This window comes from Excalfactoria chinensis, chromosome 13 (genome assembly GCF_039878825.1).
Source record: "Excalfactoria chinensis isolate bCotChi1 chromosome 13, bCotChi1.hap2, whole genome shotgun sequence".
NCBI lineage: Eukaryota > Metazoa > Chordata > Aves > Galliformes > Phasianidae > Excalfactoria > Excalfactoria chinensis.
This window is the reverse complement of record NC_092837.1, coordinates 166977-191073: the sequence shown is the minus strand read 5'-3', so window position 1 is coordinate 191073 and position 24097 is coordinate 166977. Positions and strand designations below refer to the sequence as shown.

The 24097-nt window shown below is 40.7% G+C and overlaps 1 protein-coding gene across 4 annotated transcripts; it reads left to right on the top strand.

Annotated features, from left to right (window-relative positions):
* Positions 1 to 3241: 3241 nt before the first annotated feature.
* Positions 3242 to 23538, top strand: REEP2 (receptor accessory protein 2). Of its 4 annotated transcripts, none has more exons than XM_072347900.1 (8): positions 3242 to 3390; positions 3736 to 3808; positions 7818 to 7894; positions 9187 to 9307; positions 9906 to 10019; positions 10416 to 10563; positions 10893 to 11050; positions 11969 to 23538. In XM_072347900.1, exons 1-8 carry the CDS (start codon positions 3359 to 3361, stop codon positions 12041 to 12043), a joined length of 798 nt encoding a protein of 265 aa, XP_072204001.1. In that variant the 5' UTR covers positions 3242 to 3358; the 3' UTR covers positions 12044 to 23538. The 4 variants fall into 4 exon arrangements, with proteins under 4 accessions (XP_072204001.1, XP_072204002.1, XP_072204003.1 ...); XM_072347901.1 differs by lacking the exon at positions 3242 to 3390 and adding an exon at positions 3533 to 3663 and having other exon boundaries at positions 9251 to 9307; XM_072347902.1 differs by lacking the exons at positions 3242 to 3390; positions 9187 to 9307 and adding an exon at positions 3533 to 3663.
* Positions 23539 to 24097: the final 559 nt, after the last annotated feature.

The following is a 24097-nucleotide window of genomic DNA, read 5'->3' as shown; positions in this document are numbered from 1 at the left end:
AGAAGAACTCAAAAATCGGTCTAACGAAAGGCCTGCAGTTTGGCAAAAGATCGTACAGAGCTGCATGGAAGGATCGCTTGTGCAGCATGAGACTCTTAGTCTCAGGGCGATGGTTTGGCAGGATTCCAACAGTAGTTGGCAGGCTGCTGTCTTCACAAACAGAAAGGTCAGCGTGCAGATGCTTGAGGTGATGGCTGCAACAGCTGCAGTGCACCTCTGGCGAATGATACCCTCTAACATTGTTGCAGATTCCATCTTTGCAGTCAAGCAGTTGGCCCGGATGGGCCAGGAAGGTCTCTCAAGTACAGAGGCTGCTGGAACTCTGGAAGAGGCCTTGGTCTTCCGCACAGCTCCTGTTGCACCCTTACGTGTGTGTGATCACTCTGGGGTGCCAAGCCTTTTTGCCACAGGTAATGCAACAGCAGATAAAGTTACCAGCACACCTGTCATTGGCCTGGGATCGCTGCAGATCTGGCAAATGGATGTCACCTGGGAGCCTTGCTTGTCTCCCTGCCAATGGTGGGTTATTGCTGTGAGTACCTCCTCTACTGTCATTATGGCCACTCAGCATGTCAGGTCTGGCTCGACTGCAGTCCGATACCATTGGACAATCGCTGTTGCTGTGGTTGGTTTGCCCAGCCACGTTAGGACTCACAATGGGTCCTGCTTCATTTCTCGCTTTACTGACTATGGGAAGTGGGATAAGAGTTCTTCCTTTACAGGAGCAGTCGATGGGGAATCTGGTACCTGAGGTTGTTCTGCTCCTGTTGGTCTCAGTGATAAGTATCGCTCGAACAACAAGTGCAGGGACCTTTGGGATTCAGTGTGGAATTGTTGGGTCTCAGCCAACAGTAGATTCACGCTTAATCTGTGGTTGCAACTTCACTTATCTCTTAAGGTGTGATCTTCTTATCCTATAGGTTGAGATTCTAGTTACCTAGTCACTACATATCGAGTACGCATTAATGCAATGAAGGTGCATGCTGCCGTGTGCTGATGAGCTGATGGACGCTATCGAGGATATGGACAGAAAGACTTTGAGGGATGTTCACCATACAGAGAAGATACATCAGGCGTAAGAAGAATGAAGAGGGATGGAAAACATCGCGGATGAGAATTGCTTCTCGAAAGGTTCCTGACAAGAAGAGGACTATTCAATCACTTGCTCCACACAGTTGTGGTGGTGTTTTCATAACATGGTTGTGCCTTATGCTACTAATTATATTATAGAGAGTTTGTTAAGATTTAGTTAAGGGTTTGTTAGGAATCTGTAGTGTTGCGTATTGTAACGGGTTAAGTTTTCTTAGCATGGGGAGGGGGAGATGTTGTATTAGGCGAAATACGGGGATATCGGGCTGTCACGCGACAGGCCCTCCCTAATTTCTGGAAGGATCGATGACGCGTACAAGAGAGGCGTACACGAAGGGCATAGGTTATATAAGTGTGTGTTTGCTTTAAGAAATCGCCATTTTACCGCTCACCCTCTTGGTGTTATTTCGGTAATTGGCCCAGCTGCGGACTTCTAGGGTCTTAAAGTCTACAATTCTTCTGAAAGAAATGGAGCTTCTTGTTGCTAACTGTATGCTGCTTTCTTACAGTGCTTCTGCTAGACTTGTTCTACAGCTCAGTTTGCCACGTAACAGTGAGCTCCCACTTAAGACATTCATAAGTCCGCTTGCTTTACTGCTTTACTAATATTGATATTTGCATTTTGTTGTTTATGTCACTATTTGTAATATGCTGCAAATGTTCAGAGTGTTCCTTGACGCATTGAACTGTGTGAAACACTGAGGCATGCTTCCTTTGTCTGCTGCTTACCCATGCTGCATTCTCTTCATACATTGTACCCAAGATGTCTCCAAATTTTCCCTGTTCTGTCAGCATCTTCTGCTCACCCAGATGTGAACATGTTATTCAGGTACCAGAGCTGTTGTCAGCTGATAGGAAACTGGTGGGAATAAACACACAGTTATTCTCGTGGGGGACATGCACGTTTGTGTTCCTTGGACTTGTGATAGGATATTCCTTTTGTTCTATTTGTAGGTAATTTGTGCTGCCGGCATTGTAAATTGTGAAGTCCCTTATGTAATCATTTTGTGGCCATTCACATCCACGACAGGATGCTCTTTGTCACTGTCTGTAGCAACAGTTTTGTTTCCAGCTCTTACATGTGACAGAAACTTGCTGATGTTTTGCGTTTTTCATCATTGCTCATTATGCTGAGGTTCATGCATCCATGAGAAAATTATTCCCTGGCAACTCATTGTTTGATCTTTCTTTGGTTTATTCCCTTTTCAGAAGGGCTATTTGTACAAGTAATGGGATCCTGCCATAGTACCTTCCACCTTCCTTCCTTTTTTTTTTTTTTGAGTTCTTTTTGTTTGTTGCACATTAGGCTTTCTAGCAAATTGTTCTTTCTTTTTTTTTGTTTTTGTTTTGTTAATTAAAAAATAGCTTATGTAATGATCATCTTAATGTGATTCAAAGATCAGTGTGCTGAGCCTGGTCAGTCTTTGTCTCTAGTTTACTCAGGGGGTGCAAAGCAGTCCATTAATTAACTCTTGCAATGGCTGAAGGGGAGGATTCTCTGGACAGTGCTCTTGGTTGAGTTGTTGAAACAATCTTTACTATTCTGTTTTCTGGTAGGCTGTTGTGTCTAAATATGCAGATGGATAATATTTACTTCCCTCCTCTTCAGTTTTATTTGTGTAGCTAGGCAATTCTAGGCCTTAGTGCAATTCTCAAGAGCAAGAGCACCAGACAACATGTAGTTATCCTGGAAACAGCCTCTATCCCTTAAGTTTGATAACACTGACCTGTGCCTGTTAGCTAATTTGATTTCATTTCCAGGGAAGCAGGAGTCTTGGAAAGGTTTTAAAGTAATCTGTTTGTTAGCAGTGTTTTGGCTGTTGTGATGGACTGCAGAGCAGGTAACTTTGGAAGGCTGCTTTGTCTGCGGGCTCTTTTCCTGCCTCCTGAAGTGTCTGTCACCTAATTCATCACTCCCTCTCCTGTAGTTTTTCTTACATTGCACACGTTACTCCCTGCCATCTTTCCGATAGCTCCTCTTTTCAGCCACGCTACCATAACCTTTCTCCGCCCGGGGGAGAGGCCGCTCCGTACCCCGCGGAGCGCACCGTTCTCGCGGCTGGAGCGAACCGCTGCGGGAACCGCCCCAGTGCCGCGTGCTGCCCGAACGGGGCGGTGAGGTTCTGGGTGCGATGCGGCCCGTCGACTCCTCCCCCGTAAGAAGCCGGGGCGGGGCTGCACGGTGCTTGCTGCAGGAACCCGCCCTTTAGGAGCCGCCTCCTGCCGCCGCGGAGCCCTGCGTCGCCGCCCGACCCTGCCCGGCGCCGCCATGGTCTCCTGGATCATCTCCCGTCTCGTGGTGTGAGTAGCGCAGCCTGGGAGGAGGGATGCGCGGGGCTTTCTCGGGCCGGGTCGCCCCACTTGGGGCGCGGCCGCCGCCCGTAGCGGAGCTGCAGCCGTGCCGCAGATTCCAGCCCGGCGAAGAACCCCGCGTCCTGACGGCTCTGCGTAAGCTTCCGCGGCCCGGGAGCGGCGGCCTTCTATAAGGGCAGCGCAGCGGCGATGCGGGCGGCCGAGCCCTCCCTGATGCGGCTGCGGAGGAGTGGGAGCCGCCGGGGGCTCCCGGCCGTGGAGGTGGGCAGGGGACAGCGGCGGTGCAGGGCGCAGGGGAGCCGCGAATTGCTGAGGGGTCGGCTCTTCTTGCAGGCTGATATTCGGCACGCTCTACCCCGCCTACTCCTCCTACAAGGCCGTGAAGACGAAAAACGTGAAGGAATATGTGAGTATGGGTTCGCCGTGTGACCAGCGCTCTCCTGCGCGTTCCTTCGCGGCTGCCCTGTGAATCCACGGCTCGGCCCGGTGGCGCCGGGAGCTGCCCGCCCCGCAGTGCCGTCGGGTCGGCCAGGCTGCCTGAAGAGCAGCCCCGACGGCCCTTGGAGAAGTTGCGGTGGAGGATGCGTACTGAAATGGGAGGCTTCAAGCTTTAAATGCGGGTTGTAGGTTTATTTTTTGTTTTCCCAGGAAGTGTCTGAAGAAGGAGAAGCGGGAGGAAACACTGCAGTCTGGAAGCACATGGAAGTCCAAGGACAAGTTATTTCTTGAACTCGCACAGCATCGTTTTACAGCTCTTTTAGTACTGCTTCTGTTTTCTTCTAAAAGCCTGAGCAATCTTGCTTGGTTTGTGTTTTCTTATCTTCCTCGCTGTTATCAGCAATGGTCAAGACTTCATTCTCATTCCTTCCTGAGATAATTTCCCTCTCTCTGCCTATGCTATTGTTGCAGTTGCCTTATTTAATGCACCTGGTAGTTTTCAGTGATGATATATGCCACCTTTAGAGAAGTGCTGTTCGAAGTTGATTAGTGGAGGTGAGTTATTTGGCTTAGGGGTAGGACAAATTTCTTTCTGTTTAGGGTGATGAATAATCAGGTACAGAAGAGGTAATGTGGCTGAGTGAGATGTAATTTGCTGCTGTTGCTTTGTGGTATAGTCTGAGACTCTTCATCCAGCCAACTCTGCTGCTTACAAAATAGCATGTCAGTGATAAATGTTGCGGGATCTTATGCTGCTTCAGTCCTGTAGAACTGCCTAGGCACTTCCTGTGCGTTGGCTTAAAATTCAGCCCACAGGGTTTAGAATGTGACGGTGGCTGAGGTGAAACTGTCTCATAGAGCAAAGCTGTAAAAACAACAGTTAGCTCATCTGATTTTTACTTTTCCTTGCTTTCCTTCCACAGAGAAGTAAAAATGTCAGTGTTCAGTGTATACTGATAACCAAAAGAGGAGCAAGTATAAAAGGTATTAGTCAGGAATACTTTGAACCTTACTGAACTTGGAGTTAGGGTTATAGAATTCGTGGTCCAAACAGTCTTTGAATTTGTAGATACACTTTACTGTAAAAACTTGCCTATTTGCTGTAGGTAGGTTGGCTGCTGAGGTTATATTCTTGCAGAATATAAACCGTGTATTGATCTGATTTTCTTTTGGTAGATGTTACCTAAATTGCAGTAGGTCTTTCTTAATCAGGCAATGAAGAAGAAATGAGATACAGTACTAGTCTCATTAAGCTTTTAGAGTCAAAATGGCAGATAATTACATGTTATTAACTTGATCTTTGATTCAAGAAAATGCATTTGAAGTACCAAAATTCATCCTCACTTTAAATTATTTATTCTTAAGAGAAATATATAAGAACTAAACATGTATATGATGGATTCCAGCTGTCCAATTCATTAACCTTCAGAGTGCTTTGTGTTTTTCAACAGAAGCAGAGAGAGTAGAACAAAGAAGTTTTGTTTAAACATAGTAAAGGGGAGAGTGAATCTGTTCAAACTACTCATGTGAAATGTCAGTGGGAAACTTGTTTGCTGTGATACGTGGTTACAGAGCCAGCTGTGTCTGTGCACTACGGCTTGCTCATAGTGCTGAAGAACCAATACAGGTGCTAGGGGAAGACCTTACAGGTGTGTGTCTGTGCTGGAGTGTGATGTATTGAAGGCCACCGTGATACAGATTGAGACACCAGAAGCAGTTCAGCAACAGCGTTAGAGTACAGAGCAATCACTCTTAGCCCACCATGATAAAGATTCATGTCATCAACCAACCTTGACAGACTGCCTCTAGTACCTTACACCACTTTAAATGTATATATTTTGTCCTTTCACATGCGGTGTGTGACTTTGATAAATCTACGTTTCAATTACGCTGTTGTACTTAGTGACTTTATTTAGGTTCATGGTGCAAAGTGGGGAAATGATGTATGTGCAAATGTGAACATGGTGATGAAACAGGTGTTTGCTCATCTGTTGAGCAACAAGGACCTGACTTCTCTTTAATCTATTGAAGAACAAATATAGCTTAGCTTGACTGTCAGTTTTTGAAGCTGTTAGTGATCTGTGAGTTAGAACTATAAGGAAAAGAAAAAAATATTCTTCCCCCTCTGGCACTCCCCATGCTTTCTGCTTTTCTAGCTCCTGAGAATCTGCGCTTCAGTGACTTCTAGACCTTCTAGAACTTCAGTCCCACTGCCATATTTAACTGTATTTCTTTTTCATCTGGGGTAGAGGGCTAGAATGAATGAAGAGGAGACAGCAAGATCCAGATCCATGCCTCTTACTGAAAATGTGAATATGCCATACATTTGAATGTACCACACATTTGAACAGTAACATAGCAATGTTTTTTACTTCTTCACGCTTTAACTCAGCTCTCTTGAGCAGTGCGTTACTACTAAGAAGACTGTGTAAGGTGGAACTTAGTTTTATCAGGCTGTCTACTGTGACTATTTCTGGGTGTTATGAGCAACTTACGTAACCATGGTACTTATCTCTTCCCGATATTGTTTTCATTCTGAAAATGATTTTTTTTTTAATTCTTTCTTTTGTCTTTTTCCTTCTATTTTTATGCTTCCTTTTGCGTCTTTGAGCCAACTGTTAATCCTCAAGAGCCTTTTACCTTTCATCTTTAACATTTCAGTATATTTTAATGTTTATATAAGCTTATTGGAAACTTTGTAGTGACTCTGTAGCCCATATTAGGGAAGCAGTGTAGCAAGAGCTTGCGGATAAGTAAATAATTTGTGTCTTTCTAGCAGCACAGTAAGTCTGTTTGATACTTTGGGCATCAACTGCAAATTAACTTTGACTCTTTAAGAACAAGTATGATCATTGAATGATAAAATAGCTTGGGATGGAAGAGACCTTAAAGATTGTATTGTTCCAACTCCCCTGCCGTGGGGAAGGACACCTGATACTAGATATGGCTGCCTAAAGACCCACCCAACCCAGCTTTGAACACTTTCAGGTATGCGGCATCCCTCTGGGTAACGTGTTCCAGTGCTTCACAACCCTCACCACAGAGAGTTTCCTCCTAACTGCTAATCTCAACCTACCCGTCAAGTAGCTTAAAATCATGACCCTATGTCCTACCACTGCACTCCAGAAAGAGTATTTCCCATTCTTTCCTGTCAACCCCCTGTAAGTACTGGAAGGCCACTGTTTGGCCACAAAGACAGACTGAGACCTCTCTCTGAGCCTGCTCAAACAAGTTGTTTGTCTCTCTTGTGCTGGGGGCTTGGGAGATGAATGCAGCACCTACGTAGGTTCTCATGAGAGTGGAGAAGGGGAGAATCACCTCCCTCAGCCTACCCTATGTGCACCCTTTGACACAGCTCAGGACATGATTGGGTTTCTAGGCTACAAGTGTGCTCTGCTGGCTCATCATCAGCTTTTTGTGATGCACAGTGCTGCTCTCAATCCACTCGCTGCCCAGCCTGTATTCATGTTTGGGATTGCCCTGGCCCAGATGCAGGACCTTGTGCTTGGCCTTGTTGAACTCTGTGGCATTTGCGATGACCCAGCTCTGAGGTCTGTCCAGGTCCCTCTGGATGACAACCATTCCCTGCAGTGTGTTGACTACACCACACAGCTTGGTGTCCTCTGTAAAAATTCTGGGAGTGCATTCAGTGCTGCTTCACTGGTGTCACTGATAATAATGTTAAATAGTTCCATCCCTTATACAGACCCTGAGCAGAGCCACCCGCCGTTATTCTGTTATATATCCAATGCTATTTTATATTATTGTTTATATAATATTTATGTGTTTAGTGTACATTCATATTACATGTCTTTCTGTACTAAATGTAACATTTGGCATCTATACTGCTGATGTGTGTGTTGGGTTTTTTTTCTGCTGACTTCATCTTAGTGTGTGGAAATGATGAGTCATCTTTACTGAGAGGACAGTTTGCTATTTTTTTTTCTTTTCTGATGTGACTGATTGCTATTTTGCAGGTGAAATGGATGATGTACTGGATTGTTTTTGCCTTTTTCACCACTGCAGAAACGCTCACAGACATTGTTCTTTCCTGGTGAGTTCTTTGGTAGCATGTGGTGGTTTTGCTTGTTTTTGGGTTTTTGTTTGTTTTTTTTTCAGGGTAGTGCTATGAATAAGGTTTCTCTCTTGTGTAGGAGTTTTCAATCCCTATGAAGTATGCAGGTTTGTAAACATTGTGTCTAAGATGCTGTCTGAAATCACAGATTATGAAACAGTTAAGACAACTAGGATAGACGCATCCTCTTTAAGAGGGTTTCATCCGTTTACAACAAGAAACATTTTTGAGATGCTGTTACATGAAGTGATGAAGTTAGAGGCACAAAAATAAAGGGAGTGGGGAGGGAGGATGGTAGAAGGAAAGGACCTGTTTTGCTTTGCAAGCCTGTTGTACAGAGGAGCAGATTGGATGCATGCCTTTGCTCTGAGATGATGAAAATGTCTTCCACTACTGGGGTGGAGTGAGGCAGTTTTTTATCCCTCAGTACTATGTGTCATTCATGGCACTATTCAAACAGAGGCCTTCAACAATGACAACAGAGTATCATCGTTTTCTTAATTGCTTTAGTGTCTGTACCTTGCACAGGTCTGGAAGAATACGGTCTAGTCAGTTATGTCTTTAAAAGAAATAAAAAGTGGCTATGTATGCTTTATGATTGTGCTCCACTGTTTTGCCCCCTCCTGCATAAAACTTTGGAAAGCAAAGATCTGAAAAGTATAAAAGCTTTGGCTTAAAAATGAACTGCTGATAACAGAAGTCTCTTAATACTAGCAGAGACAGGAGAAATTTTGCATTTGCTTATTTGAATCTCTGCTATTGTATCTTTCCAGAGACTTTACTGAGTAAGAAATAGCAATGAAAGGCTTATATGCTGCCTGTTCTTAGCCACCAGCATTAGTAACAACCAGGGAGCTCTAGAGATATGTAACTGAAAACTCCGATAAATGGAACTGCTGTAATAGTAGCATCTGTCAGATGGTCTTCAAGCAAACTTAAGAATGATGAGAGCAGCAATCAGATCAGGGCTAGAGGTACCCAGCTTATGGAGTTTTCATGGGTATGCGTGCCAGACTAAATGAAATTCCAAGGAGGTGTGCCCTAGGATTCCAGAGAGGATTTTGCTATTCTGATCTATTATACTGATTATTATTATTCTTTTATGCTTGAGTTCTTGCTTTCTCTTTACTCTTTCTGCCCATGCTGCTCTCTACCAGCTGTCTCCTCTGTCTCTGTGATGATCTTGATTCCAATTCTCCATCTTTCTCCCTCTTTTCTGTTTTTTTGGTTTTTTTTTTTCCTCCTTTTCTTCCCTTCCCTCTTTCTCTCAGGTTTCCCTTTTATTTCGAGTTGAAAATCGCATTTGTGATTTGGCTGCTCTCTCCTTACACCAAGGGCTCCAGTGTCCTCTACAGGAAGTTTGTGCACCCAACGCTTTCCAATAAAGAGAAGGTACTTGCTCATTGGAAGATATTGACCTGTCTGGAAGTTGACTGAATTTTGGTTCAGCCGTGAATCTTAATGAAAACTCAAATGCACGATTTGAGCTTCTGCTGACATGTGTAGGCATAGAATGATTGTCAGTGCTGTCGTTCTGCAGCCTACTGAAGGCTATGATGTAATCAGTACTTTGCCTAATGCTTAGAGTTAATGTTTGACTATCCCATTATCTTTAGCCCTTATAGCCACTATCGGTAGTTACATTTTTTGGTCATGTTAGTAGCCGTATGTTCTGTAGCCTGGCTGTTTCTTCACATTCTCATTGTAAGTAATTGCTTTGTTTCAGATGTGATAATTTGGAGATTGCATTCTTTAAATTACAGTTGCATTTGCAAGCTTCCTGTAAGTAGTGGGGGAAAAAAATAGAATTATTTGATCTATGACAGATTAGTCTGGCAGCTTGAAAAAAAAAAAAAAAAAAAAAAAAGGTGCCCTGATGAGCCGTGAGTTTTAAAGATGATGATGGAGAAGACTGATCAAGTGTTTGTATTTGTTGGTTGGTTTGCTTTTCATTGGTAGCTAAATGATGTGGTTCATGTTGTCTTCTTAGGAAATCGATGAATACATTACTCAGGCACGTGACAAAAGCTATGAAACCATGATGAGAGTTGGTAAAAGAGGATTAAACCTGGCTGCCAATGCAGCAGTTACTGCAGCTGCAAAGGTAATGCAACAACTTGCACTACAAACACAGTTTAACCTTCTGTGACATTCTGGAATTCCATAATACTTTAGCTTTGTATGCCTGGAATTACTTATGTGAGTCTGTTAGGAGTGCTACTACTCAACGGTCTGTTTTACCTTAAAACCCATTTGCCTTGCAGTAAATCTCATCCTTTGATTTTTGGGGAGTAGAGGTAGAGTGGAATGGATTTTGCTCTAACCACTTCCCCATGGGCCTTGGGAGCGTTGTTTTTTTTTTCCTTCTTTTTCAGGTGATGTTGGTTTATTTGTGCTTGTTTTAGAGTATTGTAGTGGGGAGTGTGGCCCCTTCCTTTTTCTGAATGAGATGATTTTGGTGAAGGTGAAGTGTCTTTGACCCTAATTTTTATGTCCTTAGGGCCAAGGAGTTTTGTCTGAGAAGCTACGAAGTTTCAGCATGCAGGATCTCACTCTGATCCGGGACGAAGATGCTGTGCATTTGCAAAGCCATGAGTCACAGCTTCGACCCTCTGGAGGAAGCCTCCTTGAAACTATTGAAGATTCAGGTACAGAACATCCATGCTGGGTCACTATGTGATCTCACAAGGCCTCACTTGGTAAGCAAGCAGGTGAGGAGAGAATACCTGGACTTCATGCACCAGGTCTCTGAAGGACCACAAGTTTGCAAATTATCTGGGAGAAACTGTTCTTCCTCCTTGTTCCTTCCCAACTACTAATAAATCCCTGTCCTTCTTAAGGATTTTTGACATCTCTCTTCCATGTGGTCCTTAAGTATGGGCCATATTAGACTAGATGTCAGCACATAAAGTCTAAAAATCACATCTGGACATGTTTTTTCAAAAATATTTGAAAAAACCTTTTTCTTATTTCTTAGTGTCCTGTTACTCCTCAGGAGAGGAGAGCAGCACTGCACAGAGACCCAACGGAACCCCATCAGAGATTAGAACAGACCCATCAGATGAAGATACAGGGGACAAACTGCCAAAACGTGTACAGAGCCTCAAAGCTCCTAAGAAGATGACAAAATCTGAGGTGAGCAGGGGATAAATTGTTTCAATGCGGACATCAATTCCTGGGTTTTGTCAGAAGGCTCTGGCTTCATAGTCTCTGTGTTTAAAAGCTGTTCACTATAAACATTATCAGATAGTTTGCTGCCGAAGTCCTACATCAGAGGACTTGCCATCTGCTTGTTGTCTTGGTCTCTATAATTTTTGTATTTTTATTGCCTGCCTCTGTCATAAGCCAGGACCTAGCTTTGCTTTCATATTTAGGCAGTAGATATTTTTAAAGTATTTAAAATAGGTCTGGATATTTTTTAAATCTCTGAGGCTTACTTCTGTTTTGACCCTTCTACTTTCTTCCATAGTATAGTGGAAATGGGCAGGGAAACAGGGAAAAAAGATTTGTTCCCATGGTTTCTAGTGAGGAATTGTTGAAGTGACTCCAAAGTTGTGAAAAGGCTGTAATGACTCAGTGCAATTCACTGTGAATAGAGAAATTCCAACAAAGCCCATTGTAAGCATATTGGTTTTCATACGTGGCCTATTCTTTAGTTTGAATTACTAATTCAAGATGTTTCTACAATTTGGGCTGTTAGGAATGGTCATCAAAAAGCAGAAGAATTAATGGCAATGAAATGCTATATCAGTGTTACTGCTTACGGCTTTTGTGATGTCTGAAGTTTTGTCAAGACAGCTGACTTCAATTTGCTATTGCATTTCCTGTTTTATAATGTCTTCCTCTCCTTACTGTTTTCTCAAGGATATGCTCAGAGTAATTTGATTAGAAACAAAATGAATATTTAAATAGTCTGAAATAACAGATGATGTGAATAAGGTCACTGTGCTGTAGCTCTTTTGTCCTACTTTCATTCTGTATCTTTGTCTCTTCCTAGTAGGCATCTAGGTGTTGTAGTAAACTAATGTAAGATACCTCTTTCTTTCTCCTCAGCTGCCTGTAAAAAGCATGAAAGCCCGCCCTAAGAAGAAAACTGCAGGTTCTCTTACTTCTGGAGAGTCATCCTAAGGAGACCTCTCCTCAACACCCATCTCTGTCCCAGGATTTGCCTGTAACTTTTGAGTGGGAACTCTCCTAAGGAAGGGAGCTGAGATTAATGTACATAACAGATACTGCTTTGTAGAGCTCATTCTAAGGTCAAGGGGGGAAGCTGGGATTCAGAACGTGGAATAGAGGATGCACATCCTTAGGAATTTTCTCCTTTTCACCCCCCTCTTGGAGGAAGTGCTAATGTGTTTGTACATAACCTGTTGCTTTGAAATTCCCTCTGTATAACCCTAGCTGGAGAGAATATCGATGGGGAGAACTGACTAGGGTTAGTGATAACCATTGCACAGATGCTGGAAAAATAGTTAGACAATGGAGTTGCTCAGGGTTGGGTGGCTCCCCAGATTGTCTTATTTTGCTCTGGGTATCCTTCTGCAGCTGTGTGCCCACAATGATTCATCTGTCTTAAGAATGGACCACAACTGTCATGTGGAAGGGGATGGCCCCTTCCAGAAGGTGACTTAAACGATGTATGCTGAGTGCTTTTGAATGTAAAGGACTCACTCATGGGAGGAGTAAACCAGATTATACATTTTAGTACTGGAAGATAAGCTTGTTTTTATTTTTCTAAAAGGTTAAGTGAGGAAATTAGTAAGCTTAGTTATGAAGAAAATGTGCTATTGTCTGCATGCACAAAGGAGCAGATACAGATATCCCTGGGAGGTAACTGCTGAGAAGGAAAGGTGGTCATCTGTAAGAATTTTGCAACTTTTGTTTGTTTGTTTTGTTTTTGTTTGTCCTTTAAAGGTACTTGAATTTTATTTCTGTTCTTCACTTGGATTCTGGGAAAAGCATCAGCGTGAGAGGATTTCTGTATAGTGGGACATTTACTGAATTTGCCATTTACTGAATTCCGTGTCATGATGATGTTTTCCTACAGACCAATTTTTTCGTTCTAGCAGATTTCTGAGGAAAGTCTGACTTGTTGCAGTCTGCAGATGTACTAGAGAATTCCAGAAGTCTTTGTCTTTCAGCTGTAGGAGATCTGTACTCAGAGTACAAGAGCAGACAAACGGCTGATGTACAACCTTGTCTAATAGCAGAATTCAATTTGTGGAGGGTAAAAGAGTGGGGACTGTTCTGCTTTATCAGTCCTCTTGCTTTATCCTGCTTCAGCTCTTGCACAGATTTTTTTTAATTTTTTTTTTAATTTTTTTTTTTTTACCATTAACCACATTTATCAGTGTCCTGAGACCTGAGCAGCATCCACTGCTTATCGCATAATTACATTGTATGTAGAATATATGTTGTGGGAGTGAAACTGCAGAGAAAGGATGAATAGAAATGAGTAGTTCTTCTGCTGTTGAGATCTGTAATGGGGGAGCACCATCACAGAGAGCTCATGACACAGACATTCATGTTTGCTTATGTCTCTTGCTGTGTATTTCTCAAATTACAGTAGATTTGTCACAGAGCCCAGCATTTTGTTATTGACAATGTATAGAAGCTATACTGTAAGATTCCACCAATATTTTTGTCCAAAAGTGTAGGCCTTCAGAAGTTTGTAAAGTTGAAGATTGAGGCTGAATTCTTTATTTTGTGTCATCTTGGTGGCAAATTGTTATGAATTATCTGGTGTTTGGGGAAAACAATTAAGTGGTTTTTACTTTTTGGTTTTTGTTTCTTTTTTTTTTTTTTTTTTTTTTTTTTTTTGTCACTTTTAAGATTTTAAACCTTGACTGACCATCTGACCATGTTAAAAACTTCTATCTTGTCATAAGTATTTGTCCCAAAGTATGCAGAAATTCTTACCTAGGATCAGTAGAAAATCTGATTTGACTTTGGGATTTGAGTTTGAGAGGCAGAGGGTGGAAGGGGGAAGTAGAAACTGTTCATTTTTTATTTCTGTTAGAGAACATTGTATACATGCCTCACTAGTACATGGAATAACAAGTACTACAGAAAGAATTCTCTCTGTTCCCAGTGGAAATACCTCTCCTTACTGAATATGAGGAAAATGAAGTTGTGAGGAATTGTTCAGTGCAAGAAAGTCTAGGACACAAGACAAACTGCTATTCTCTTTACTCAAAATACCTCTATAACCGTACTTCTGTATTCTTCTTTTCCAACTAGAAATCTCCATGGCAAATTGTTTATCTAGATCATTGTGAGGGAGTTGATTTGGAAGCAAAGGATTAGTTAGGCTGTCCATATGCTAATCTTTCTGCCTTCTTGTACATATGCTTTGATAGTTTCTGATTACTTACTATTAATTTCATACTGTGACTTTCCAGAATGCTATCTAAATTCAGTTTATCTGCAGTAACTTCTCCTGCTTTTAATTGCAAGAAGAATTTCTGAAGATTCAAATTTGGATTTGCTTTTGTCCTCCTGTACTAGATGTTATATCATGTATCTTTTACTTAACATTGATGCTTGATATCAGTGATATCAATATCATTGATTGACCCGTAAGTCAATCACCCTGACTTCTTGTATAGGGAAATTAAGTGGTTTCTTTTTTAAATTGAGAATCTGGAGTCATTACAGGCTGTGTGGAGTGTGTGATATGCAAAGCTGATGATGTTAGGCAACGGAACTTAACCCAGAGCAAGAGGATGTCTTGCTGTGGACATTTCTGGTGCAAATGTGAGTGCTAGATTTCACTCTGCTTGATTCAGAGCCTCTACAGATCTGCCACCATTCTTGGTGAGTTCCTAGATACAGTTCTGCATTGGATGACATGGTCTTGCATAGAAATTCTCTTCTTAACAATAACGTTGAATGTGCTGTTTTGGCAAAATGTTTTTAACAGCTGTTGTTTGATGTTTTCAGCAGGCAATGCTGGAATGTAGTTTCTATTCAGTGTCTTCTGAGCTTGATTGTGCAGTTAAGCAAATGGTTAAATCTGTACCTAGCAGTAGAACCCACTGAGTTCAGTGAGTGTTTATACCTCTTCCCTCGTAACATCTGGACACAGAAAGAAGCACAGGAAGAGATTTCTAGAGAACCCTGAATTTCCAGAAATTTATACTTTTGAATTTTATTTCTCTATCTCCATCTTAATCAGCAGGGAATATGTGCCTGAGGAGGAAAGCGAGGTGGTTATGGGATGTTCTGCAAGTCCTCTGGCTGCACAGTGTTGTATGAAGGCAGCTTGTGTGTTAACTGTAGTGTCAGTGAGCCTGAGAGCAACTGTTGAGCTGTACTGAGTTTTTCTTTCTGTCTTCCAAACTTGCATGCAATTTTAGAAAGTATGGGTTATTGTCTAAGAGAGAAGTCTAGGAAAAGGAATGAAAGTCTTCTTCCTGATGGAGACATTGCATTGACGTACTACTCTGCTATCTGTTGGGAAATAACAGGTTTTCTTAGATTCCTTTTGGGCATTTGTAACCTGCCACCAGGCTGACACATCTTGTGTTGCTCTCTGAATTGCCCTGTAAACACACGTGGAGAACCTGCAAAGTATTCTTGAAGCTTTGTAAATTCAGAGGGTAGTTGAGTTTGGAAGGGGGTCTCTGCAGGTTGTCTGGTCTAACTGGCCTGCTCGAGCAGGGCTACCTAGAGCTGGTTGCCCAAGAGTTCTCATGTTGTATGTGGTCTGGAGCCTATTGAATTTAATTTTGTTAATGGTTAAATTTAATGTTTTTGTATATGCACAAATGCACAGGCAGCATGGAGATGTTCTTTAAGGTTACCAAGGAAGAAGGACTGGGGAAGGGTCACCTTCCATCTGGAATTTGGCACTATTGCAAGATGTTGTAAACAACTCAGTTGTTCCTAGGGTACTGCTATAAAGTCTAACAGCTTCAGATGAGAAGAGATCTTAAGGAGCGTGTGGGGTAACTTGAGGGAACAAGCAGTATGAAGACTAATGAAGACAGTAAGCTTTCACAGCAGCAAAGAACCTGTCTTGTGAGATAGGGTAGGGTGGAAAATGGGCTATGCGCAGTACAGATTTGTCTAGGAAATACTGACAGTTTTTTTCTGAACCTCTGACCTTACTTCAGCTCTACATACTACAGATTGGAATCTGATTTCTCTCATACAGAAACCATCCACCCTTCTAAGCTGGGCCTGACCTATGTATATTTAGATTCTTGAACCTTTCATCACTTCAGAACCACAGAGTTTGAATTTTTCCTCCCTGGTCAGTCGAGCTGTGGAAAGTACCTGATAAATATCAAGTGCTTTGTAGTAGACATCTTATACTGGGGAAATGCTAGTAAGGAGCTCCAGGGGAAATTGAATGCACAATCAAAACATATATTTTGTACCTACTAAATGCTGGATTTTGCTACAGTCACGTACCAGCTATCTTCTTTGTCATGATTGTCAGTGTTCTGTTTATAAAGAAAAACTGGAATCGCAATAACATAAAGTGAAAAGAAATAGTGATTGGCATGCTTGCCATTTTCTTTTGTGTGTTTTTTTTCCCCCCTAGTAATTAGGTTTTAGCTGCTGCTTTTCCTAAACCTGTTCTGTAAACACATACCAAGCAAGCCATTATTCTCTTGCTCTGTTTCTCAGCTCTAACACCCTAGAAGTAACATTTGTAAGAAGACACAAAATTTAACACATTCTCAGTGACCTATAGGCAGTCTCCTATAATTGCAACTTTCTGAGACTGTATCAGAAATGTTTGCTGTTACAGCTGAAATGCAGAGCTAGACTGATTAATCAAAGGTAAGAAATTTAGCTACAGTCTTTGCAGCAGGTCAGAAAGGGGAAGTTTTGCTAGATGGCAAACATAAATATAGGCAGTGCTGCCAGACTGCGTTTCATAGCAGTATTGTGGGGATAACAGCTCGGGTGTGTGTAAGTGGGTATCAATACGCAGTAGTCAGCTTGCAGCAAAATTTGACCTGCTGATTTGCCTTCTTTCTTGACAAGGAAGATTAGCCTGGCTCATTTATGTGAATGAGCCATGTATGAGTGTCTATACTATATGTATTTAAGCAATGGGCAATACAACGTGCTTAAAGAAACTTTTTTTTTCCTCTCCACCCATTCAGACAAATGATGAAAACAAACAAAACAAAAAACAAAACAAAACAAAAACCCAGAGATTTCCTATAGTTTTCATTGCTTTGGTAACAGCAGGAGAAAATAAGTTTTCTGGTTAACATCCTGAGTTTGGACGTTCTCCATCATACAGGAGATGGGTCTCAAGCATGACAGTGTAATGCTGTCAAGGGTGGGAGACGCTTCTCTTGAAGCTTTGTTGGAAATGCCTCATTGGCACACAGATCATGTGTGTGTTTAAAATGCATTGAGAAATATTCTAAAATTGAGAGTTAGAAGCACTTCTACTTGTATGTAGTTTGTCTTGTTTGCTTATAATTTGCATGAGGTAATGAAGATTTTTGACTCACCATATATCAGAATTGTGATATCTGTATTCATGGCAATGGACATCAGAAATACATTTCTACTGCCCAGCTGGCGCATTTCATGAGAGGTAAGTTAAACTATGAACATTTTCAGTCTGTTATAGTTTTCTAGAGAGAAAACTATGTCAGGGACTGTAAGAACAGAATGGTTACTCCCAAACAAATTATTAGCTTTTGTGTGTGGATGAAAAGCCAGTTCGATAGCCTCTGCAAGACAAATTCCTTCAAATAGACAGTGTTTAAGGTATTCAACAATATTTTACCATCTTAATTCAGTATTTTACTGAATATCACTTTTTACACAGCTTATCACTTCTGCTTGTGCACTTGACTGCCTGTCCTAAGGGATCTGAGGGTTCTGGCTGACAGCAAGTTGAACATGAGTCAGCAGTGTGCCCTGGCAATAGTCATGGCCCCAGGCTACTGGAGATCAAGAAGTACTGGGACAACGCTCAGATGCAGTGTTTGATTTTTTTGGGGGGTTGGCCCTGTGTGGAGCCAGAAGTTAGACTCAACTTGTGGGTCCCACCCAACTTGCAATATACTATCATTCTGTGAGTCTATCAAAGAGCATTTTCCACCAGAGTGCAAGAGGGTTTGACTGTAAATTTTCAAAAATTAATTCTGTCAAAGCCAGACAAAACCGCATGGAGTGTCAGAGGAACCTTGCCAAAAAGGGACCTGAGAGGATTCATTTGAGAGAATGTTTTGCATTATTTACTTGTTGATTCCAACTGATCCTTAGAGCTTTCAGGAGCCAGAGTGCAGACAGTGCTGCACGCACAAAGTGTTGTAAGGCAAACTTCTACTCAGAACACAGGTCAGCACCCAGGATGCTCTCCTATCAAGCCTTAATTGCAATCTTGAGTTACTATTGGTCACTACGTCTCAGTGGAGATATAAAGTATAGAAAGAGAAGATTCTGTTGGAAAATTAGAAAGTCAGTAAAGTGGTTGTGTGAAGATGCAACTGGGAGAACTGTGGCAGGTTACCTTGAGGAATGATGACAACAATATGCAGTAAGGATTTAAAATAGAGAATTAAGTTTGTTTACAGTCAATAAAATGTTAAGGAGAAGCAGGATTCAATTAATAAATGGGGAAATTGGCAGTCGATCATGTATGTATTTTGTTGTTGGATTGCCTGTGCCATCACCTGCTTCACATAGTTCCAGATTTTACAAGTTAGGTGGTGTTTTCTCACAGAAACTAAGCTTTTTATCTTAAGTAAAGCTTGGTGACTTAGTAACAAGAAAGCAAGCTGAATTTCTTTCGGTGACTTTCTTTAATTAAACAACACAGATCCTCAAACCTTATTTTGTATTCATGGCTATGCCTGCCATCAAAATCACTGCATTAATGGACTCCTCCCTTCTGACTTTCCTGTACGTATTATTTCTCAAATGTGAATGGCACAGGTAGATGAAACTTTTATTTTGACATTTGACCCCAAATTTGCACCTAAATTCAGGAGTGCTGAGCTATGTGTGAGTTAGCATCGTTTGAATTGTCCAGAGAGAAAATGAAAAAGCTGAGATGAATCTAGCCGGGAAAAGGTCGCTGAAAAACCTTCCTGGAAGTGCACAAATTGAAGATTACGTAGTAATGCTTGTTTCTGATATAACACCTTCGTGATAGTTTCCATTAGCGTAGTGCTGATCTAACAGTATTTAATCCGCAGGATTGTGAATTTATTTGTCCACCAGAGGGCGCAATGCAGCATAAAATCTCAGCGCGCGAGAGCAACGACCTGCCTGAAAGTAGCTTGAGTGTGACTGATCGAGCTTCTTGTGAGTGAACTTCCTGCTTAGAAAGAGATGACATAAATAGGTAAAATCGGCCTTAAAAATTAATTAATTAATTAATTTAAAAAAAAAAAAAAAAGAGGCTTTAGCAGACAAATACTAAGCAATGCTGCAGGTATCTCCTATCTAAAAAGGCTGCTTAAACTTGCTGAGATTTTTAATTTAAATATTTTCTAGCCAAGCTTATGGATACAACAGTATTAGACAGTAACTGTCCTCAGATCTTTTAACTGTCCATTCAACCTGTTTCCTAGCTCATGAAGGAGCTCTGTAAACATTAGTGTTTGCAACTCCTTTTGTTTCTCCTGAAATTGAACCATTTTGTTCTGTCTTTGTGCCTCATCAGTGTCACTCCAATGTAATGTTTGAATTTTGTAGTATGTTCTGGTCAGAATTGGCCATTTCTATCAATTGAATCGATGTTTTGTGAAAGTAAAGTAAGTTTAATCTAAAAATACAGATGAGTCTAATAGTTTCTATGGTAACTTGTGACCATGGCAACAGAGAGATAGCACTGAAAAACTGATAGATATTAAGGTTTCTTGTATGTTTGTTTTGTTCTCAGTCAACAAGCTAATTAACAGCACAAGTATTTCAGGAAATACAATGACTTTGTTTTAACTGTGTAAGATTGCATGAATAGAAGGGATTTCAATTTCAAAATACATTGGAATTTTAATAGGTACAGAGTGAAACTACATGCAATCTTTGTGATTTTGAGAAAGAAGAGTTCCCTTATCTGCTACGTCACAGATAGGAACTTAAATTCACAACAGGTGAAGGACATATCAGGAAGCTGCTGCAGGAAGAATAGTTTAGAAGAGAGAGAGGCTGTTGTTAAATGTGTAACATAGGTTTGATATGTTTCTGTTCCACTTTTCCATCATGAGATCAGAGAGTTAAACAATGTAGCACTTTCAGATCAGTGCTAAGTTTTGGCTGCTCTGAAGCAGTTGAGACCCCAGGAGACATTATAAGCCATTATAAGAAGAAATAATGATTTTTAAGAATGATATTTACAGTAACTAAATATTAAAGGAGGTGGAAGTGGGCTCTCACAACTAAATCTTGTATGTAGCAAATGGCTCTCTGATAGCATAATGTAAAATCTCTGTACTGCTAACATTTAGCCTAACTTTTGAAGGGAAATATGCTGGATATGAGTTTGGTCAAAGCCATACTGAGGAATTTTTAAGCTTACTCCTTTTTTTCCTAGGCCTTTGTCTGAAAACTGATTGGAAATTATGATATTGCTATTTTCACCCATAAATATTGGGAATGTCTTTAATTGAATAGAAGCGATGCTGTTCTGACTAGACTTGCATTTGCCACAGGGTTGCACCAGCTCCTCAGTGGAGTCACTGAGGTGCTCTCAGGCCATTAAGTTAGAAAATGGTTGGGGAGAAAAAAAAAACAAAACACCAGGACAAACTGAATTGGTTCAGATAGCCCAGTCTTCTCTCTGGTACTGCTTGCTCCGTGTGATGACCAGTGGGTAGTAAGGAAGTAACACACATCTTGGGAAAGCTACTTCCTGACACTGTTATCTTTATACTTGTGCTCTAAATCATTGTGATGTTTAAGGACTGGGTTGCTGTTTTGATTTGTTTTTATGACAGAGGGGTTTTTTTTGTTTGTTTGTTTGTTTTTAATTCTCTAGATTTTTTTTTTTTTTTTTTTTTTTTTGCAGAGTCATAAAATGTTTGGTCAATTGCTGCAAAGTAATGATGGCAGGAGGGTAGGAGGGTTGGAACTAAATGGTCTTTCAGTGTCTTCCAAGTCAAGCCATTGCTGGATTCTACAATTATTTTATTAAATATCAAAACCCTAAGGCAATCAAGGTCTTGTGTCATACTTGCTTTCATACCCAGGCTCGTTCAAGGAAGATAATTGTATATTATCACTTCAATGTCTTGTTCTTTTGCTCTCTCTTTTTTTCCCTCCTGTTCCAAAGGACTTGTTTTCCTTCATTTTCTCTCCAAGAGTACTGTACTTCGTGTGTGTGTGAGAGAGAGAGAGTATGCTTTCATTCAAGAAGGTACTAACTAAATCTTAATTCAGTTAGATATACTTTTAAAAGCAGTTTTCCTGGTCAGGTCCTCCTCCCTGGCAATAAGGATTATGAATCTGTAAATACAGCCCTTCTGCTAGGGTTAAAGAGTCTTTGTGACACTGTTCAAGCTGTATTAATTTGCTGAAGGTGGACAAGCAGACAAGACAAAGAGGAATCATCAAAGACTAAATTTTGAATATTACATATTGCTATTGTTTTAAATGAGTCTCTTTTCTAAGTGGTGCTTCAAGCAGAAGTATAAGGTGGCATTGTGTCAATAAATGTTGCTTTGAAAGAGACTAAGTTATTTATTTGATTTAGGGGAAGAGGATGAGGTTCTAGAAGTGATTTACTTTCTTTCCACTTGTAATTTATTTTGTCAGTTAAATGTTTTGGATAACTTAAACTGAAAATTCCATCTGTCGTTAGAAAAAGTTTACAGATAACTGCAGTCCCCTCTGCTCTTTGCTACTGAGCTTATGTATTTCCTATTTTTTTCCTTGCCCTCCTCTCCCTCTCTTCCCCCAAGTTCCTCCTTCTATGCCTGAGTATTTTTCTTTAAAAAGCTAATGTTTTATTAGTTTCTCAAAGCATTATCTTAAATAGTTTTAATTTCTCTTTGTCCTTCATTTGTGTTTAGTTTACTATGTTTTCTCCTCCATTGTTGAATGAAGATATAAAAATTAATACAAAGCCCTGCTATTTCTGCCATGTAAAAATCAAGGCAAATCTAAAGAGTCTGGTTTGTTTCCTCATTTAGATGCTGCCATTTGATAATTAGGTTGTTTCCAGTTTCTAACTGTTAAATGAGGACTTGTATATGTAGTTGTGTTTTGAATCCACATGGCCTTTTTGCTTGTGTGGGTATGGATCATGGTAAGATCAAGTACTATTACTGAGATGTCTGAGAGACCCACCTCAGCTACAACTACAAATAACATCTTGGGGAGGAGGGAGTATAAAGGAATAAAAGGATTAATAATGCAGAGTTGGAGAGTGGTGAATATCATATGCAGAGACGATTTATTAGTCAGTGTTACATAGCTAGAATATTTACTTGTGTAAGATTGGTGAAAAAATCTGCCATACCACAGAACAGGTAGCAAGAACTCAGCAAATTTTCTGAGATACCCATGTTACTAACAAATAGGTAGAGAGGGTATGTGAAATTAATGGGGGCAGGGAGGAGGGTGGGAAGGGGTTTTGAAGGACCATGGGAATAACTTTCAGTGGTTGACATCAATGGTTGGTTCTTTGTCAGCCCTGCTAGTCAGTAATCAGGGATAATGAGGGCAAGCAGTTATAGTGAATCTGATAAGAGATGCATTCAATCTGCAGGGTTCTCTTGGCGTCTTTCTGCTTTGTGTTTTGAACAGTACTGAGTTCTTGAGCTGAAGGACTGTGGTTTGTGTCTGAACTTAGTAACTGCAGTAATGAACTGGCTGAGTCTCTGTGTTTGATTCGAGTTGAAATCCTTAGCTAAAATTCAGCCTATCCTGAGCTGTTTTTCTACCGGTTGGAAAGGGAAATAATCTGTGTTCTTGAAATATCTAGAAACTATTGGAGTTGTTTTTTCTAATCACAGATGTCATTTAGCCACATAGGGGATCAAAATGAAAATGAGGCTACCAACCAATGAAATGACTTGAATGTAATGTCTCTGTGCTTCTGTCCTGGATTTGACATGTGAAGCCAGAACTGCTTTCTATTGGATCATGCTACAGATGATGATAAAGGAAAAAATAAGGTAGCTTTGTTTTAAAGTCTCAGTCCAGTTGCTAGAAGTGGTAGAATTTAGGGTAAAGTGGTATCCATGATGTTCTGATTTCAGTCTCAAAATGTATATGTGTCGTGCGTGAATTGTTGTATTTCATGTAATTGTACCTCACCCTTTGGCTGCTTTTTTTTTTTCTAATCTGTTCTGTTTTGCTTGTGTGTACTTCATGAGAATATTTTCTTGGATGATGTTAAGTGAGTGAAGACCTTCTTGAAATGGTACATCTGGAGAAAAGAATCGGAGATTCTTCAGAAGAAACAAAGGATTATTTGAGAGAAAGTTTGTTTAAACAGTCCAGACAGCTCTTGTACATGTTTGTGCGCTAGTGAATTACAGGGGAAGAAGGTAAAAGCTTCCAATTACTTAGCATCAAAGAAATATTGTTATTCTAAACCCCAATAAAGATGGAACAGTGAAAATGTGAAGCAAATAAGCAAAGCTTTTTAGTTACAATTTTATTATCTTAATGAGAATAAATCCTTCAGCACATAAACTAAATAACTGTGATTATATTTATTTAAAAAAAAAAAAAAAAAAAAGCTTTTTCAGATAGAGCATATAGGCACAATATGATGTCTGTAGGAATGCAAACGTGCTGTTGCCATGGAGATTCTGCCACCATCACAGTAGAACACTGCAAAAGCTACCAGTATTCAGCTTACAGAAGGAAAAAAAAAAAAAAAAAGGTACCAGACATAACCTTAATTGATTTCTACAGGCTTAATTAAATCTATGTTCTAGAAGTGAAGCCGGCGATACAGTCCTGCTAAAGTAATTCAGATTACTTTCAGAAAGTGAGCTAACTCATACACTGGGATTACAGTAAATTTCCACGCAGCAAAAGAGCAAAAACCGGAAGTGGAGAAAGAAGAGTCTAATTGGTAATAATTAGCAGAGGTGCAACCAAGCAAATAACTAAGAGGAAAGTACACTGGGTGAGCAAAGTCATTGCACGCAGGTACATGTTGTACACAGGTGTACACATCTGTGGTAGAAGAAAACATCCACTCTGAAGTAACTCTGTGGTTTGTGAACTGGCTGACTGGTA

Coding starts and splice junctions, on each gene's coding strand:
- REEP2 (XM_072347900.1), top strand. CDS start 3,359: ATGGTCTCCTGGATCATCTCCCGTCTCGTGGT. Junction 3,391..3,735: donor ATCATCTCCCGTCTCGTGGT/GTGAGTAGCGCA, acceptor CTCTTCTTGCAG/GCTGATATTCGGCACGCTCT. Junction 3,809..7,817: donor CGAAAAACGTGAAGGAATAT/GTGAGTATGGGT, acceptor GCTATTTTGCAG/GTGAAATGGATGATGTACTG.